At 41.7% G+C, this 19,274-nt stretch overlaps 1 protein-coding gene across 5 annotated transcripts in view; it reads left to right on the top strand.

Annotated features, from left to right (window-relative positions):
* Positions 1 to 4,070, top strand: part of TRAF3 (TNF receptor associated factor 3) — a 136,976-nt gene extending 132,906 nt beyond the window's left edge. For 4 of the 5 annotated variants that reach the window (XM_033952950.1, XM_033952952.1, XM_033952949.1 and 1 more), the window contains exon 11: positions 1,537 to 4,070. In XM_033952950.1, coding sequence (XP_033808841.1) covers positions 1,537 to 2,108 — 572 coding nt within the window. In that variant the 3' untranslated portion in view covers positions 2,109 to 4,070. The remainder of the gene's footprint in view (positions 1 to 1,536) is intronic. The other variant, XR_004540177.1, reaches the window with a different exon arrangement.
* Positions 4,071 to 19,274: the final 15,204 nt, after the last annotated feature.

The raw sequence follows: 19,274 nt of genomic DNA, 5'->3' as shown, positions 1-19,274 counted from the left end.
TTACATGCATTCTTCTCCGCAGAACCTTTTTAAATGCCTAAGCCTGGTGGTCCAGCGGTGTATGGGCCGGCAGGAGCGTGCTTTCTGTGCTGCTGCCTAGGCCCGCCCCGCTTTCTAAATGTCTGCCGTCAGTTCTTGCGAGTCCTGCAAGAACTGATGCAGCCATTCAGAAAGTGGGGCGGGCTGGACCACTGGACCACCAGACTTAAGGGGTGTTTAAAAAGATACTGTGGGGCGGGGGGTGTTTTAGAAGGAAGAAAGGGCCGGCGGGCAGGCTGTGTTTTTAAAGGACGGGCAGTGTTTTAAAAAGGTACCGGGAGGAGATGGGGGGTAGCCTTCGCTCCATAACACCCACCCACTTTTCCACCCCCTTTTTGGGGGTGGAACAAGTGCGTCTTATGGAGTGAAAAATACAGTATATGAGAACCATTGTATTTAGGAGGTTTGGATGCAGAATTATTTTTGCTTTTTGCTTCCTCTTTAAAATGCAGGGATGCAGGCAAGCTTTCTTCCATTACCGAAAGGTCATCTGTTTTAACAATATTGTCCTTACGCATCCTATAAAAAAGAAGATTCCAAATGCTTTTTACAGCTGTGAATAACCTATTTCATTAGTCATTAAAAAAGTCATACTAGCATAAACAGATGTTTAAAAAAACCCCAAACTTCTAAAAAACAAAAGTAAATGAAATGGAGAAAACTGATATATACATTTTGATATGCTACACTGGTTAGCATTAAAATACAAATGCTCTGAGCCCTTATACATTCAGGGGCTAATTCTATAAATGGTGCCTGAAATGTTAGGTGCCTAGAAAAATGGCACCTGCTGTGTGTCAATCATATTCAGGCATCACTTAGAGAATCGTAGCTAATGTCGCTGATAATGTAGGCCTACATTTCTAGCACCTAAATTCATCGTAGAACAGCGCCTAGTGGTGCTTAGTGACTCTTAAGGCCAATTCCGCCCCTAACAATGCCTATTTAGGCGTGTGGCGTCCACTAAGCGCTGCTTGGTGCCTGGGTGTTGGCCGCTGGTCTTGGGAGGTGCATAGTGGCCCCTAGATTTTTTTAAATTATTTTTTAATCAGCTTTTAATGATGTGATCAATTATTGCGCCACTTAAAGCTGATTAAAACAATTAAGTTGGGCGCCTAACTTTAGGTGGCCTTTACAGAATTTCTCTCTGAGTATCTAATTTGTTTTATACAAATTTATTCTTTATTAAACATAAGAATTTTAGTTAAGTCACATAAATCAAGCAGTTGTTTAGTTGATTGCAAAACCAGACATAACAAAAAGTAGGTTGGTTGTTCAAACTTGAGTCTATAACCACACCTAAACACTTAACTGTCATTACCACTAAAAGTAATTATTCCTTGCTTCACTTGCTGCTGTGTATAATTACATGTTTTTGAAATCGGAGATCAGTTTATTATGGGCTTGAGGTTTTTTTGAAAGTTATTTGCATAGAGAAAACCTTCATATTTAAGAGATTTGTAACATCTACATTTGATTTTCTGCATCTCTTATTAGGAGTGCTGGAAACACAGATAAACCGACACGATCAGATGCTCAGTGTTCACGATATCCGGCTAGCTGACATGGACCTCCGATTCCAAGTCTTGGAAACAGCTAGTTACAACGGAGTGCTGATCTGGAAAATACGTGACTATAAACGGAGGAAGCAAGAAGCAGTTCTGGGCAAGACTCTGTCTTTGTATAGTCAACCATTCTATACTGGATACTTTGGTTACAAAATGTGTGCCAGAGTTTACCTTAATGGAGATGGGATGGGAAAAGGAACACATCTATCACTGTTTTTTGTTATAATGCGGGGAGAATATGATGCCTTGCTTCCTTGGCCTTTTAAACAGAAGGTGAGCCTCATGTTAATGGACCAGGGACCTTCTCGCCGGCACTTAGGAGACGCGTTCAAACCAGACCCGAACAGCAGTAGTTTCAAGAAACCTACTGGAGAAATGAACATTGCGTCTGGCTGTCCAGTCTTTGTGGCCCAAACTGTTCTCGAAAATGGAACCTACATTAAAGATGATACTATTTTTATTAAAGTCATAGTGGATACCTCAGATTTGCCAGACCCTTGAAGCAGAATTGGGTGGCATATTATACAGAATAGAGCACCAGCCCAGGTTTTTGTACCAGTCATTCTTCAGTGAAAAGGTCCTAAAGCGCAAAGGAAGGACCTTGTGGAACAGAAGGAAGGCCTGAAGGTATAACTCCATAGGGTCCACTGCAGAAAGTAGCAACATATTCAGAGTAAATACACAGCATTACTGTGTATTTTCCAACAGAATAGGAGACGGGACAAACACTTGAGGTCTGAACAATGATACACTCGTTTCAGTGATAAGTTGCCAAATGGGTTTTGATGGCTGTTTGTAATAGGCTGATTAGATGAAGAGAGTAAAGATGACATCTGTTGAACAGCCAGCCAAGCGCTATTGTTCTTTCGAACAATAGAAATGAGAAAATTGATACTGAATGAGAGGGGAGAAGGCAGGAGGGCTCTCAGTGTGTTTAATTACAAGAATGATGATCAGGGAACTTTGCAACCATAATACTAAAATTTTAGTCTTATCTCAAATACATTGCCGCTATTTATAACCTCATCTAGTCTCTGTTATAACAGCTTATTTGTCAGACGACCAAGAGAACACATGATCAGATCCTTATGATGGTCACTAAACCCAAACTAGCAGCTTATTTTTGATTTAGAACTCTACTATCTATTGTTTCTTGAAGACATTTTTTGTTTTTAAGATGGAGAATAGGCTGATATTTCTTAGCAGAAAGCTATGATATCACACAGTTGTTATCACTTGTGGTAAGAAAGGAAAGCTATTCAATCTGCTGTTATTTCTCTTTTGAAATGTAAGCCAACAATATACAGTATTTGTCGTAGTTAATGACACTATTACACAGTAACTAAGGGGAAAAAAACCTTCATCGATGCTGTGCATCATTTTCAGAAACCTAATTGTTTTCACCCTAAACTAGGGCATTTGTTGAACTTCGGAGTTCTGAATAGAATACTTTTAAGAATTTGCATTTCTGGCCCATGTGTCCATATGCCCCTGTTGCTAGCAGCATATAGCAATATATAGCATCAGTTAATATATGTTTTGTTTTGTTTTTTAGGTGGCGGAAACATTTCTGTTTAATTTTTGCCCGATGTCTGTTTTTATTAGTGATCACATCTTTGCTTCATCTTAAGGAACCAATCTGGTCAAATAGGTCCTTCTAAAAATAAGCATATTGTATGTAATGAACAAGTTTCCTCAATGACTTTCAGCCCACGTCTACTTAAGTCTGCTCACCACAACTCCATTTTTAGTTTACCCAATGAGAATGAACTGTGTCCTGAAATTATGAGAACTTTTTTGTTTCCCGTCAAGCAAGCACTGTAAAACAATCATGGGTCCCAAAATAAATCACATCCTTCAAATCATTTTTCCATAGGTTAATAGCGAGAAGGAAGTAAAATAATTTAAAAGCATGAGTCTTCCCTGGTAGTTCTTTGAAATATCTCCTCTTGTTTTCAACATGTCTCCCCAGTAGTATATATTCTGTGCTCCAAAATCTAGTTTTCTGCTCCTTGATGGTATCTGAAGAAAACAGTTTTGTTTTGTTCAGCTTGGTTGGTTCTATAGGAGCTGTGATGAGCAAAAGCCTACATTTAACTCATGAAATTGATGTAGTGTGAAAGTCATGCAAAGAGCTTGTTCATTATCTGGAAGTGACATGTTACACTTTACCTAAGAAATTGTATTATGGTCTCTATAGATCTAGCTTCGGGATCCCCTCTTTGAAAGCTGTCCTTTTCTATAGCCAAACTGTAACCTTTGATTTATGTTTAGTAAGTGTGTCAACATAATAAATTCAATATTTGTCCACGTTAAAGACACTTTCTTCCAGCTGTTACAATGATGTTAACAATACATGCTTTAGAAATTCAAAATTTACATGCATAGCACTTTACATATGGGAAAAGGCATTCCTATGCTGACGATTTTGGCTATGATAAAGTTTGGTTTGATTTGACTTGAGCAACTTGGATAATGTTTAATTTGGTATGGGGCCTAGTTAAACTGTTAAACATGGAAATTACTGTTAATATACTGTATGAGGTAGTGGTAACTGCATTGTTTTACCTGCTGTGCAGTTAATACATTAATACACAGTTATGTAATTTTTTTTTCTGTGTTACCTGCACCAATGATATAGCCAGCCAGACCTGCCTTTTTGGGTTGGTCCACAGTTAATGTGAATGGACCCTTCTAGCCCCCTCCCCCCTTTCTCCTACATCTCACTCTATCCCCTTTGCCCACGGCCCAGCAACATGCTCGCTCTCTGAACCCCCTCCTTCCATGCTCTACCTCAGAACTATTACTGGCAGCAGCTGCCTGTGCTAGCCTGGCAGGCTTCCTTCTGCTGCAACCTGCCAGAGAGGAAGCAGGAAATTACATGACTGAGGGCGGGACACAGCAGAAGAAAGTCTGTGGAGACGGCGCAGAAGGCGGATATGAATTGTTGCTGCCACAAGGCAACAGTTCCGAGGTGAGTGGGGACGTGGAGAGGTTTGGAGAGAAGGGGAGCTGCCAGGCAGGGGAAGGGCAGATGCTGGACCCAGGATGGAAGAAAGGGAGACAGGGAAGTGGATTAGCCACCGCTAAAATTTTTGGGGGGCCCTCATTGGCCACCAGACAGGGTGGGTTTCAGCCAAGAATGGGTGGGCCTGTGCCTATCCAGGCCCCACCCATAGCTATGCGACTGAACACAGCAAAATATTGGAAACACAGAGGAGGTGTATTGATTTTGATAATTACCACATGGTAACTGGAAAAACCTTAACACAGTTTAATAAATTAGGCCCCCTATATGTATGGTTTTTGCATGTATTTTTTGTTAAATATGTCAAAAAACAGAGCAGATAGATTTTCCTCCCTGAAATCTTTTTTTCTTATGTACTCCCCCCCCCCCCCTAGTTCTTACCTACTTTTAAAAATAATAACAAAAAAAACACCCTTACATTTGTGGAAATAATTTTTTATGATTTTACCGTATGCTGTGAATAATCCAAGGGCTCTAATGGATCAACATGTGATTTTTAAAGCTTCTGTGACTTGACTCTCCTTTGTCAAAATCTATTTCAGTTTCTTAAATATTTTCTGCATTGCTGCTTATGGTGCTTAGACTTCAGGCTTTAATGGTCTTCTAAACTTAGCTGATGAGAAGTTCTGCTTCCTGACATGTTTTTGTATTAAAAGGGCTGTTTTGTTGGGAGAGGAATTAAGATATTTTAGAGGCACAATTACATGTGTGTGTCTGCTTCCTCCCAGTTCAAACAGCAACACACTGTTCTTCCGTGGTCAAATGCCCCTTCAAGATGCATGTGTGGGTTGAGTCTTATGCTGTTCTCTGCACTATGTATTGGGTCAACAGTTACTTTCAGAGCCCCTTTCCTTTTCAGGCAGAAATGCTTTTGTAGACTTTGACTCAAAAGGTGATGTGCAGTTTGGCTCCTAAGAGGTTGGGCTCCCCCCCCCCCCCCACACACACACTTGGCCCTTGTGCCATTTTTATGTAGAAACATAGAACGACCATATGGTCTATCGAGTCTGCCTATCCATACCATCTACTATCCCTTCCTCTCACTTAAAGGTCCAATGTAGTCGTCCCAAACTTTCTTGAATTCAGACATGTTTTTCTTCTCCACCGGGAAGCCGTTCCATGCATTCATCACTCTTTCTGGGACAAAAGCGCGCGAGACAAACGCACACCGACATTTGAGAACGGACAATTGAGCGCAAGACTTCATTGCGCCGCTCTATTTAATACTGTTGATGCTGTCGTGTGGGGGGGTGGGGGTGTAACCCCCCACATTATACAGAAAACTTAACTTTTTACCTATTTTTTCAGGGAAAAGTTAAGTTTTCTGTATAATGGGGCTGTTACAACCCCCCAATGGCAGCGCCAACACTATTAAGTAAAGTTTGTCTCGCATGCTTATGACTTTGAACCCTTCTGAATCTATCCCCTTTCACCTTCATGCTGTGTCCCTCATGCCAGAGTTTCCTTTCAGTTGAAAGAGACTTACCTTGTATGCATTTATGGCTTGTAGATATTTAAACTTCCCTCCTTCTGCCTTTCCTCTAAAGCAGTGTTCTTCAACCACAGGTCCATGGACCGGTGCCGGTCCACAGAAATTTCCTGCCGGTCCACAGGGCCAGCACGTGCATCAGGCCCAAAACAGTGTTCTTCAACCACCGGTCCACGGTGCAATCGATGCGGCGTTATCTTCGAGCCAGCTCCCTCTTCCTCACTGATTCAGTGCACAAAGCCACGGGCAATGGCTCCTACGGGCATCCTGCACCTAAACCGGAAGCCTTCTCTCGGACGTTGCAACGTCAGAGGGAAAGCTTCCAGATGAGACACAGGACGTGCAAGGTGCAATTAGTACTATTATAGGGGCGGGGTCTGGGGTGGAGATTAGGTAGAGATGGGCGGGGTATGGCCCACAACAGCCCAGTGTTCTTCAACCACCGGTCCACGGACCGATGCTGGTCCACAGAATAATTCTTTTATTTCTGCCGGTCCATAGGTGTAAAAAGGTTGAAAAACACTGCTCTAAAGTATACACATGAGATCTTGAAGTCTGTCCCCTTATGCTTTGACGAAGAACACTGATCATTTTAGCAACTATCCTCTAGACACCAGGGGTGTCCAACCTGTGGCCCCGTGAAGTATTTTGGGTGGCCGCAGTCGAGGGCAATGCAGTGTTTTCCTCTGCTGCCCCCAGGTGTTTACCGTCTTGCCGGCTCTCTCCTCCATCTTGTTGCAACGTTTGCGCATTTCTGTGGCCCCAGAAAATTTTTTTTCGGCCAATGTGGCCCAGGGAAGCCAAAAGGTTGGACACCCCTGCTCTAGACTGACTCCATCCTGTCGTAAGATTTCACGGTACAGTACTCTCCTGAAATTCGCGGGGGTTCCGTTCCAGGATCACCCGTGAATTTTGAAAAACCGCAAGGAGCAGATTAGAGGCAGGAGAGGGCAGCTGGGGCGGCGGCAGGTCCTGAAAATCCGGTGTGGGTTCATTCTTAGTATTTTCCGACCACTTCTTCCGGGAACTAAAGTCAGGCTACACCAATCAGGAGCTGCTTTGACACGCTATATGGCCGGGATATAGAAACTCTGCTAGTGCTTTGAAAAGACTAGAAGCATCAAAAAAAGGTTACAACACCTCAGACTGATAGAGGGATAGTGAGAATGGCTCTACAGGATCTGAAATTAACTGCCGCTGACATCACAGGGGTGTTGATGTCAGGCCAGACAGGATCCCCCAATAAAATAGCTTCTACCCCCCACCCGTACCTAAAGAGTAACCAGATCTTAAACAAATCCAAAACATGCATAGGAGCCAAATAAGTCTTGTCCCTCCCGTGAACTGTTCTTCTGAAAGGTTTTTTTTGGGTTTTTTCCCCCAAGATCCCTTTTTATAACCGTCCAAGATGCATTTCAATAAAGCCTAGGCTAGTGAGTCCTAAATTATGGATCAGGACTCCAAATAGGATACATCAGTGGACAGAGTCGCAGAAACAGGGCTGCACCCCTAGGTTCTGGGCTTCCACAGTGATCTATGGCCAGTAATGGCAATAAGCTTGGGGCCTGTGAGTCGGTGAATTTTCTTAAGCTCACCCCCCTCCTCCTGGGTGGCCTTCCTGTTAGACTGGAAACCCGTACAGAGTATTGGGGTCTGTGAGCCAACACCGACATGCAGGACCCTGCTAAATGCTGCTATTGTTTCCACCACTGCTGCCTTCCTGTTTGGGATAAATGGGAACTTGGGGGGGGGGGGGGGGAATCTGCTATTCTATTTTCATCGTTCAGAGTCACATGACTGAAGTGTTAAAGTCATATTGGTTAAAAGTTTAGAAAGGTCTAGGCGTAGGTAGAAACTCTTTCTAAATAGAACCCCAATATATTATCTAAATTAAAAGACGCTGTATGTTAGGAAATACTGATTTTGTAAAAAAAAATATTTTTGTATGACATTCTAAAACCATATTGTTGAGGATATAGATTTTAAATTTAATCACTCGCCTTCCTGAGCTCAAGGTGAGTTACGTTTTCAGGTACAGTAGATATTTCCCTGCCCAAAGTGCTTAGAATAGAGAATGACACGGGGACAAATTTTTTCCCTGTCCCGTCCCCGCGAGTTTTGTCCCTGTGCCTGCCCCATTCCTGTAAGCCGTGCCTTAACCGCACAAGCCTCGAACACTTATGATTTTAAAGTGTTTGAGGCTTGTGCAGATGAGAACAGAGCTTGCGGGAATGGGGCAGGGACAGGAAAAGAACTCGACGGGGCGGGAAAATGAGTTCCCGTGGGGACGGGGAAAAATTTGTCCCGGTGTCATTCTCTACTTAGAATCTAAGTTTGTGCTTAACCCTTTCAGGACCAAGGGACATATTTGTCCCATAACTTTAAAATCCTATAAATTTTGTTTGGGATAGTCTACAGTTCTAAATTTGATATGTACGGATTCCATATGATACTGCCTTTATGTAAACAAACTGGTTCCGACATTCATTCATTAGCGTCGTTGCCAGATTGACGAGAAGATTCACTTGCCACACTGTCCATAAGCCAGAAGTTTGATTTTTAAAAAAAAAAAAAATGATATTTCACAAAAAAAATCAATTTTTTGGCATCTGCAAGCCCTTTTTACCATAAAAATGTCATCAAAACCACAAAAATTGGCCTACGATCCTTATGGTCCTGAAAGGGTTAAGGCAATGGAGAGAGAAGTGACTTGTTCAAGATCAGCGGAAGAAGCAGGACTTGAACCCTAGCTTTCCAGGTCATCTTGCTGGGACTTCATGTGATGTGCGACTGAATTGTTTTTGTTATCTGAGATGAGCAATTGTCAGTAGCAGTGTTCTGAAAGTATGTTTTTCTATTTTGAATTGTTGCTTGTAAGTGTTGCGCTGCCATTTTCTGCGTTTTTTTTCCTGCCAGCTCTGCCTCCTAAAAGTCTGAACTCCATTTAGGATTCTGCTAACATGTGAATAGGAATTATGCGATTATACTTGTATGATTTTGGTACGACAACTTTTGGATTATGGCTAATCAGCAGATAAGTGGATTACTCAAATTGTGAAATTAAAATTAAGATCCCTTTATATCAGGGGTCTCAAAGTCCCTCCTTGAGGGCCGCAATCCAGTCGGGTTTTCAGGATTTCCCCAATGAATAGGCATTGAAAGCAGTGCATGCACATAGATCTCATGCAGATTCATTGGGGAAATCCTGAAAACCCGACTGGATTGCGGCCCTCAAGGAGGGACTTTGAGATCCCTGCTTTATATGTACTCTCCTTGAGCAATTGTACACATTTTGGTTGTACAAGAAGTAATAATGGTTGACTTCTTGCATGCATGATCAGTGTGGTGATATAAACCTGATGTGGTATAGCTATCTGTATCACATCTGCTATGCAGTTAGCATATGGTAGTGATTTTTCTCTGTATCGACTGTTTAGTGCCATCCCCAAAATCTTGAGATCTCCCTCAACCATTAAAGCAGAGGTTTTGTAGTCAAATGGTGCAATAATTTTGGCAGTTGCCATGAGGTAACTGCAAAACCTAACTCCACTTTAGTAAGATTTTGCAGTTTCCCCACAGATATAGAAGATCAGTTTAAAATACTGGCAGAGTATTTTAGCCAATACTTGGGGCAAACCCAGCCAGTCAGCTTTTCAGCCTATCCACACATGCAAGAGAGAGATTTGTATGCACTGCTTACAGTGCATATTCATTGTGGATATCCTGAAAACCGGACTTGACTGGTTGTGCCCCAAGGACTCGGTTGAGAACCGCTGATTAAGACAGTGTCTCGCAAACTCGCGGAATGCTAAACTGGGGTGCCGCGGCTCGAGGACATCTGGAAATGTCCGGACGTTGACGCAATAGCACCACGCGTATGTGTGACATAATCAGGTCAACATCTGCGCATGTGCAAAGACCCTCCAGACCCTGAGCCGCAAGTGGGGGAGTTGCTGGAAAAGAAGAGGCGCGGGGAGGAGAAGAAGCGCTGGCATCGGCTGATGGTCTACAGGATGTACCTCTCGTGGTGAGAGGCACGTCCTGTAGGCAGTCAGCCGGCACCAGCGCCTCTTCTGCTCCTCTATGTCTCGCAGCACACTGGCACTTAGTTTGCGATACACTGGATTAAGGGGATAAATTTTCAGGATGTATATATTCATAGGGGCCCAGAAGCAGGCACTGTAGCATGCAAATTCAATGAATGTGTTCATATACTCCACATGTGTTATCTGCATGTATACAACTCTGCATTCGTAAATTACACATGGTCTTTCTGTGTATAATTTTTATAAAAGGCCGCCTTCATGCGTAAAACAGACTTTACGTGCAGAAAACCCATTATAAAATTATTCCTTAGCTAATGGCTGACATTTACATGAAAGCTGGACAGCGCATGAAATAAAGGGTAAAGGGTCGCCTTTCTGTCATACAACCAACATGGTTTACATATTCTCGTATGTAGGTACTTTCTCTGTCCCTTCTGGGCTCACAGCCTGAAGGATTAAAGGACTCGCTAAGGGTCACAAAGAGTTACAGTAGGAAATGAACCCCAGCTCCACTGCATTACCAATTAAGCTACTCCTCCGCTCTATAAAAATAATAGAAAAGAAATGATTCTTATCTTTTACTAATAGTAAAAACCATCCGACCTTTTGCAAACTCTCTCTCTCTGATAAAAGTAACAATTCTGATCTAAAATGGAGTCTATACACAGCTATACTGCTATAAATGAATTCCCTGACTAGATCTTATGGAATTAGAAGAATGTTCAGTTCAAAATACCACAACCCTAACTATTTAGGAAAGTATAATTATTTATAGATGTATCATGAAAACAAAACAGAAAAAAAAATCAATTACCAATCTAGGATTAAATAAGAAAAAATTGATTTCAGGATACTTTGGTGCTATGTGAGTTCAGACTTTTATTTTTTGTTTAAGACAGGTAGTTTAGCATTGATAATACAACGGAATAATTTATTGCATAAGGTCACAATTGACTTTCTATAGTATTTGTAAAACATAACTGTAAAAAAAATCAACCAAAGTGATATAAATATATGTAATCTTGACTTTTTGTTTTCTGTGACAAAGCAAAACAAAAAATGCACCTTTTTGTTTAGTTGTATCTGCCAAATCCTATAATAAATGAATGATATTTATACCCATCAGTCAATTCTAAGTAGTGGGATTCCTCTAATCTGTGCAGATGTATTTGTGGCTGAGCAGTGATCACTTTAATGAAATAGCATTCACTATAGTGGGCATGAATAAGATGGAACTGTCCATGTCATCTATATCGTGTTATATGCCCTGAAATAAAGATATTTGACAAACTGGTCCAAACAGGTAACTCATGGTTTTCCTCATTGCCACTTGAATATAAAATTACCAAAATCAAAACAAAAATGTAAAAATATATATATATGAAAACAATTTGAATATTGTAAACTGCTATAATGAGAGCCAGTTTGAGCAAATGTGCTCTCTGAACACCTGTTAAATCTGGCCATTTATTCGCCGACAAAAATGCTCCAGTTTAAAATTGCAATTGTTTGTTTTTAACTTTCAAAGGCATTGTATTGTGATTTGTATTTATTTGTGTTTTGGAAGTCTTGTATTGTCTCTGGTCTGCTGATGTCAATTGCTGAAAATACTTTCAAGAATGTAAGAAATGTTAAGTTTTAAAATAAATAAGACTAACAGGTTAAAAAAAATGCATAGATAAGAAATTTTGCTACGGTAGAAACTCTTATATCGCTGCAGTTTGCCGACAGTGTGAATGAGGCGGGATCCTGTCACGCCTCTGCTCATAGTAGCTTGCAATATGGACAACTTGCACTGTACAAATACCTATTACACATTTAGAATTAGAAATGGCATTTATATGGGGTAGTTCCATATTTCACTTAACAGATCATTAAGGCCCCCTTTTACAAAGCCAACAGCGCAGGCTGGTGCAGTGAATGCTGCGACGCCCAAAGGAATTGAATGGGCATTGCAGCATTTACCGTGCAGCACTCGCCTGCGTGACTTTGTAAAAGGGGCCCTTAGAGAATAGAGAGAGCTGCAAAAATCTAGATGCTTCCCATTTCAACACGAATTGTAAATTGTTCAGAGGGTGTAGTATTCAGACAATAAGTGTACCTTAACGTTCTGAAATTTGTTAGTCTGCTGGGCATAATGGAGGATACAGCTAAATGCTACCATGTGACTTATTGCAGGTTTTTGGGTCTCACTGTGCCTTGTCAAGCCATCATCCTGTAGCTTTCCTTAGGGTATGCTGTGAGGTCTGCAGTTTGTCTTTATATAGTAAGTCCTCAATCCTGATTGGTTGGGTTTGAGACGAATGAGGCAGGAAAGTCCATTGGTCACCAATTTGAATTTTGGTGGAAAAGTCAGTTGGTCTCTTTTTCCCATAGAATGGAAAAGTCTCTGGTGAGTTTAAAGATGTTGTCCCCATGAAGTTGGGTTATATGTTCTCAGGGTTTTGACAGCTGATTTGAATTTTAGTAGGAAAGTCAGTTGGTCATAAATTTGAATTCTGGTACTAAAATTAGTTGATGACTTTCCCTTATTGATGACCTATTACATAAAGACAAACTATGCTCCCATGTAACATTCTCTTTTGCAAAATGAGTACATCACCTCAATTCTGAAGTTTAACTGTTTTCCTGCAATTTTTGTTTTAGTGAATCTTTTTGCTGACTACTTGGTGGCAGAAAATCCTATTTAAAATGTTTCTAGAACCTATAGTTTTCTTAACCCAAAACATATACAATCTGAATATTAATTCATATGGATTTTGGTCACGCCTTTTTCAGTAGTAGTTCAAGGTGAGGTACAATAGTCATTTCCCTAGCACCAGAGAGCTTACAATCTAAGTTTGTACCTGAGGCAATGAAGGGTTAAGTAACTTCCCCAAGACCTCGAGGAATACCAGCTTCTGTGGTTGCCAGCCTGGCATTCTGACTTCTAGGTTAGACTACTTCTCACCATATACAAATAAAACATGCATTATATTTAAGTATAAAGGAACAAGGGCAATTCAGCTGGATTGTTTGCCAGAACCTTCTTCCTACATCCCTACTTCTGTGAAATTTCCGAGGTGCTTCATACTGTAACAAGCCTCGTATTTTTCTGTTTTGACTATCTCGGCATACCCATGATTATTACTGTCGTCCCAAGGCAGTCTTTAAAAAAAACCCCAAAACCAGTAATTTAATTTAAAATATTTCTGTTCTGCAGTTTCACTCAGTGGAGCATACAGAATGGATTGCAATGAAAGCATGTAAGCAATGAAAACAGTAACTAAAATACACAATATAATTTTTTAAAAAAGGGAAAAAAGGATTAAAGATATAGGGGGAAATTCTAGAAATGGCACCTAACTTTTGGTGCCCTACTGGTGCCTAAGTCAATTAACAAACACAATTTAAAACGGCACCGTTAAAGTACCTACCGGTGTCTAAATAATACATGGTGGAATCACGCCTATGTAGGCGCTTTAGGCCGCTGAATGCCACTATGGGTATGGCTAATGCTGAAAGTGGTATTAGTCGGCCTAAAGTTTCTTTCTAGGCACAATTCACAACAAAGGTGCCGGAACTAGGCCCAGAAAACCTTGGCCTACATTTTCCAACGCCTATCTTTCACAGAGCCATGAATCTCTAAAGAGAGCCATCACATGATTGACACATGAGCGGCAGCCGCCAATATTGGCACCCAATAGAGAATCCAGGCCTTACTGGTAAACCTTCTGACTACACATTTTTGCTCCCTGTCACCTAGGAGGTTGCCAAAGAGTGGTTTTGAAATATGCAGAAATTTAAGATTTGAGCTCCGGTGGAATTTTATTCCATACTAGTTTTTTAGCCCGTTACATTCACGGGTGCTAGAATAGATGTGTAGACTTAGGCATTTCTTTCTATATATGTCTGTCTTTCTGTCTCTCTCCCTGCCCGCTGTCTGTCTGTCTTTCTTTCTTTCTGTCTCTCTCACCTGTCCAGCAGCACCCCTTCCCTACTCCCCCTGTCCAGCAGTAACCCTTCTTCCTTCCTTTTACCTTCCCGCTGTCCAGCAGCGCCCCTTCCCTGCTCTTATCTGATAAGTCTCCCGTGTTTTCTGAAGCAGCTATGCCAAGACCCGCCGCAGGCTCCTTTTTCAGCTGGGGAAACCGCCGCACGCTTCGCAAACCGCCACAGGCTCCTTCTACTGCACATGTGGCGGCATGGCCCCACGGAACACGGAGATTGAAGTGTGCATGCGCGCTAAGGGTTTTATTATAGAGGATACCTGAAACAGCATCATAGGGATTCATTTAAAACATTGGGATCTAGAATCACTGGGCCCAGTTAAGTACTCATCTAGCAGCGGACCACACTTTGCCTGTCTGCTGCTAGTGTTCAGCTTGGACATTCAATTCAGAGCCGTTTCCAGCAACCATCATTGAGTATCCAGGTTTTTCAACCCTGGCTAGTATATGGCCAGTTAATGCGATATACAGACTTAACCAGCCCTGGCTTAGCAGGCAAAAATAGGCCTTTTGTGCGACCTTATTTGCCTGCTAAGCCTCACTGCTTAATGTCCAAATATTGGGATAAGCTGTAACACCCCTGGAATGCTTCCAACATTGCTGGCTTTTTTTTCAGCGCTATTTAGGCATTTTCAGCAGTGATAACCAGTTAAATGCCACTGAAAATGACTGGTTAGCCTCCGAGACATGAATTAACCAGTTAATTCTCACTGAGTATCGGCCAGACTCCATATAAATGTAGAGACAGATGGAGCCCCCCCAATAGCACTATTGCGTGGGTGAAACATGTCTAATAATGGTTTTATTATACATGAAAAATAATATGTACATGGTGAAATACAGTAGAGTAGCAATTACTTGAACTAGAAACCCCCAGAAATTAAATGTAATTCACTTAGAACAGTGGTCTCAAACTCGTGGGCCAATGCGGCCCGCCAGGTCCTATTTTGAGGCCCTCGATATGTTTATCATAATCACAAAAGTAAAATAAAACAGTTTCTTGATCATCTGTCTCTTTAGCTATAAATGGCAATGTTATTATTAAGACTTAGCCAAAAGGAAAGATTTATAGACTATAAAGAGTTTTACCTCATGCAAAATTGTCATTTCTAGAATAAGACATTAACTATTTTTTTCTGAGGCCCTCCAAGTACCTACAAATCCAAAATGTGGCCCTGCAAAGGGTTTGAGTTGGAGACCACTGACTTAGAATAAGCCTCAGCTGGATGAAATGCTATGATCCGTTTCTCTACCTCTGGCTTGAGCTAGAGGCAAAAATTGAGCTGAAGACTAGAACTTGGATATTATCTATGCTCACCTACCTGCATAAAGGTTTGCTAATTAGTCGGAAAAAAATCAGATGGTTGAAACCTCTTAAATAAAATGCTGAACTCATATGTAATATGCATACATACTCAAAATGTTTAAATGTATAGACTTGACAGACTTAGTTTGTCTAGTAACTTTCCACAAGCCTCATGGCATTATTTCATCATTAGCCCATGTGCTTAATCCATTAATTAGAAATCACAAAATGTAAACAGTTTAGCAAAACTCAGTTGAAAGAGTAAGCAAAGAGCAAGGATTTGACATGATCACATTTTGAATCTGCCTCAGGACATGAAGAAATGCTTTATTGAATCTTTATTAACTTGCTCCACATAACTCCTTTCATTCTGTTTTCCAGCCTAAAAAAAAAAAAAAAGATGGTGACAGCATTTTTCAAAATATGGTCTAAATAATGTCCCTAAGGCCTCAATTCAGAACTAGTCATTGAAGAGTAAGCCAGTCTATAGTACTATTCAAGCCACATGGATATACGGGTATAACAAATATCCACCACTGTTCTCTGTACGAGTAATTTAAAAGTTGCTGACAATTCTATACGCCTTATGATATATGTTCAATTATAGTCCACTGAATGTCACTGATATCATGATGGCAACGCAGCCAGTGGTCAACCAGCAATTAGAACGTGGACCCATTTCGAACAGCAGCTGGGAAATGGAGAATACTTCTGCCTCAGACAAGCATGCAAAAACAGTCCAAATTGAACTGAGACCTCAAACCCCCACAGCTCCACACATGTCACGAAGGGGAGGGAAAATGCAGCTGGTACCCGATAGATCCCTCAGGACCAATGCGGGGCCACACAGGAACGAGCCTTGCTACCAGAGGAATGGTCCTTGAGCCCCTGTTCCTACTAGTTCTACCAACATATATTAACTGGCAAGGACAAATAATGGCATAGAGATAATAAAACTTGTTTTACAATCGGTGCAAAAATTCCTCCAACTATAGATCTATCTTGTCTTGAAGGTTCCCAAGATATTCCTCTTACTGTCGAATCATGCCAAGCACAATCGCCATATAGCTGGTGTCCAGCATCAGATTGCTCAAATTTCATTGACTCTTTTTTTGGTGCCTAGGCATTCTTGCAAATGCTGCCTCTTTGCTAAGCCATCAAAGGATGTTGACTAAATTCTGGATGGACTGCAACTATGGGTCAGTATTTGTAAATGGAATGTACCTCCCACTTACCGTGTTTCCTCGAAAATAAGATAGTATCTTATATTCATTTGGGGCCCAAAAAAGGCACACACACTCTCTCTCTCTCTCTCTCTCTCACACACACACTCTCACTCCCTGGGGCAGTATTGCCTGGCATTGCCACACTGTGCACCCCCTCTTCTCTGCCCCCACTCCCTTGCATACCTCTTGAAATGTTTGCCAGCGTGAGTAGCATCTTCCACCTGCTGCTCGCGTTGGCCTCGGCTCCCTTCTGACATCAGGTCCTGGTCCCGCTTTTTCTTTTTTAATTTTTGAAAGGGGTTTAAAAGAATGCAAGAAGGGTGAACACTATATCTGTTTCAAAAATGAAAACTTTGAATCGCAGCTTCTTCCTCTGTCCTCTCACAGTTTATTCAAGACATGTTCAGGCAAGCCAACCCCTTCCCCCCCCTGTCAAAGACCAGTTACCATAACAACCCCAGCATCAGCTCCAATCTGTCCATAAAAGGACAACATGTGATAACACATGCAAAACAGATATAAAAATGATAATGGCTCTCAGAGCTTTAAATATTCTTGAGCTAGCTATTTTCCATCTGTCTGGGGGGTGGGGCAGAAAAGTGCATTGGCTAAATATGGTTTCCTACAAAGCTAACATACAGAGGGCCAGAAGTAGCATCTGATACTCAAGAGGTAGACAGTTCAGGCTTTTTTTCAAGGGCCTCAATGCAGTGGCACGGGGATACCCACTGGTATTCACTCTGACAGAATCACAAAGCGACATTAGTGATCAGAACAGCTGGGCTATGCCTGAAAGAGTAATGGATGGCCCTTTTCTGCTCCAGAATATGGCCAAGATCTCCCTGGATGAATTGCCTTGTGGGCAAAAGCTGTTCAACACCCAAGAAATCAGCATGATGATCTCGCTGGATGATCTGCCATGTAGGAAAAAGCTGTTCAACTCCCAAGAAGCCAATGTTTCTCTAACAGAAGGCCTAGACAGCAGTCAGACAAATAATGCTGTGGATTTGGTACACACTGTCATGTAGAAAGTGAATGGTATGGATTAAATTGCAGCTGAAGACATGGAAATGTATAAAGTGGCAGAGAATGCTGAATTAGCAGATCTAAACCAAACAGAGGAATGTTCTCCCACAGTTTCATAGGTAAGTGGTGACATACCAAGAGTGGGGAGTGGTCTGCCCCAAGTGCAGCCCATAAGAAGGTGCTCTGGAAGAGGGCTGGCATCATGGTCTGACTCCGGGAACTTCTTCCAGCAGTGTAAGCATTCAGAATTCGCTGCTCTGCTGGCATCTGACCTCTGCCGGGTTCTGCCTTTGTGGAAACAGGAATGATGATAAGAGCAGTGAGTTCTGAACTCTGTGCTGTCAACTGGGATATGACAAAGAGAGAGGGAGGGGGTAGGAGGGGAGGGGGAGAGAAATACTGCACCCGACTGGAGAGAGAGAGAGGGAGGGAGAGGAAAGACCATGGAAGGGGAAGGAGATGACAGACCATGGGGCACGGAGAGAGGGAAAGGAGATGGCAGACCATGAAGGGAGAGGACGAGATGCTAGGGCATGTGGGAGGGAGGGAAGGGAAGGAGACAGATGCCAAACCATGGAGAAAGGGAGGGAAAGTAAATGAAAGAGAGAAGATACCAGAGCAGGAGGGAAGGGAAGGAGACAGATGTCAAACCAGAGAGGGAAAGGAAAGAGAAGATATCGGAGCATTGAGGGGGAGGGAGACATGCCAGGGCATGAGGAGGGGAGGGAAAGAGACAAATGCCAGACCATGGGATGGGTTGAGAAGGAAGGAAAGGAGAAGAGAGATGCCAGAGCACAGGGGAGGAGGTACAGAGAGAATAAAAATAGAGGGGGTAACGCTGAAATGTATCGTATAAAGGAGAGCAGAGGCACAGGGTAGACAGTTTATGAAAAGGACAGAGGGAAAATGCGATATGGAAGGGGCAGTGAGGGCAGATGCTGCATGGAAAGGAGATAGAGGACAGATGCTGGATGAAAAGAAGACAGTGAAGAAAATGATTAAAGCAGAAACAACAAAAGGTAGAAAAAAGACTTTTTTGCTTTAGAATAAAGTATTGTAGCTGTATTGATAAATGTTTATAAATAGAAAATGGTAATAAGGTAATCTTTATATTGGACTGATTTTTTTTTTTTTACTAACTTTTCTTATCTTTATATTTTTGCACATTATTAGGGGACATGTCACTGTTTCTATGGTTTTGCATTATATGCAGAGTCTGGTTTCTTGGTAGTTCAGTTTAAACTTTGACTAGATATTTCTGCTTTTAATTTGTGATTACTTATTCCATATTGGGCGAGGGTGTATCTGTGTTCTGTGTGTATGAAAAACATGGTTTTCTGTTAGCATTGACTGTTCAGGATCAGTCTGTATTAATCTAACTTGTTTAGTTTTACAGTGGGTGTACTGATGTTCTAGTGCTCACTGCAGTGTTTAAGATGCTGCCTTTTCTTAAGTACACCCTTGTTGTGTGACTCGTGGATTATTACTAAAAAAAAATTTATATAGAGGAGGGGGGTGCTAAAAAATGATCAGCCATGCATGCCAAATATACTAGCT

This window comes from Geotrypetes seraphini, chromosome 7, assembly GCF_902459505.1.
Source record: "Geotrypetes seraphini chromosome 7, aGeoSer1.1, whole genome shotgun sequence".
NCBI lineage: Eukaryota > Metazoa > Chordata > Amphibia > Gymnophiona > Dermophiidae > Geotrypetes > Geotrypetes seraphini.
Note: the sequence above shows the minus strand (reverse complement) of the source record. Positions and strands in the feature narration are given on the sequence as shown.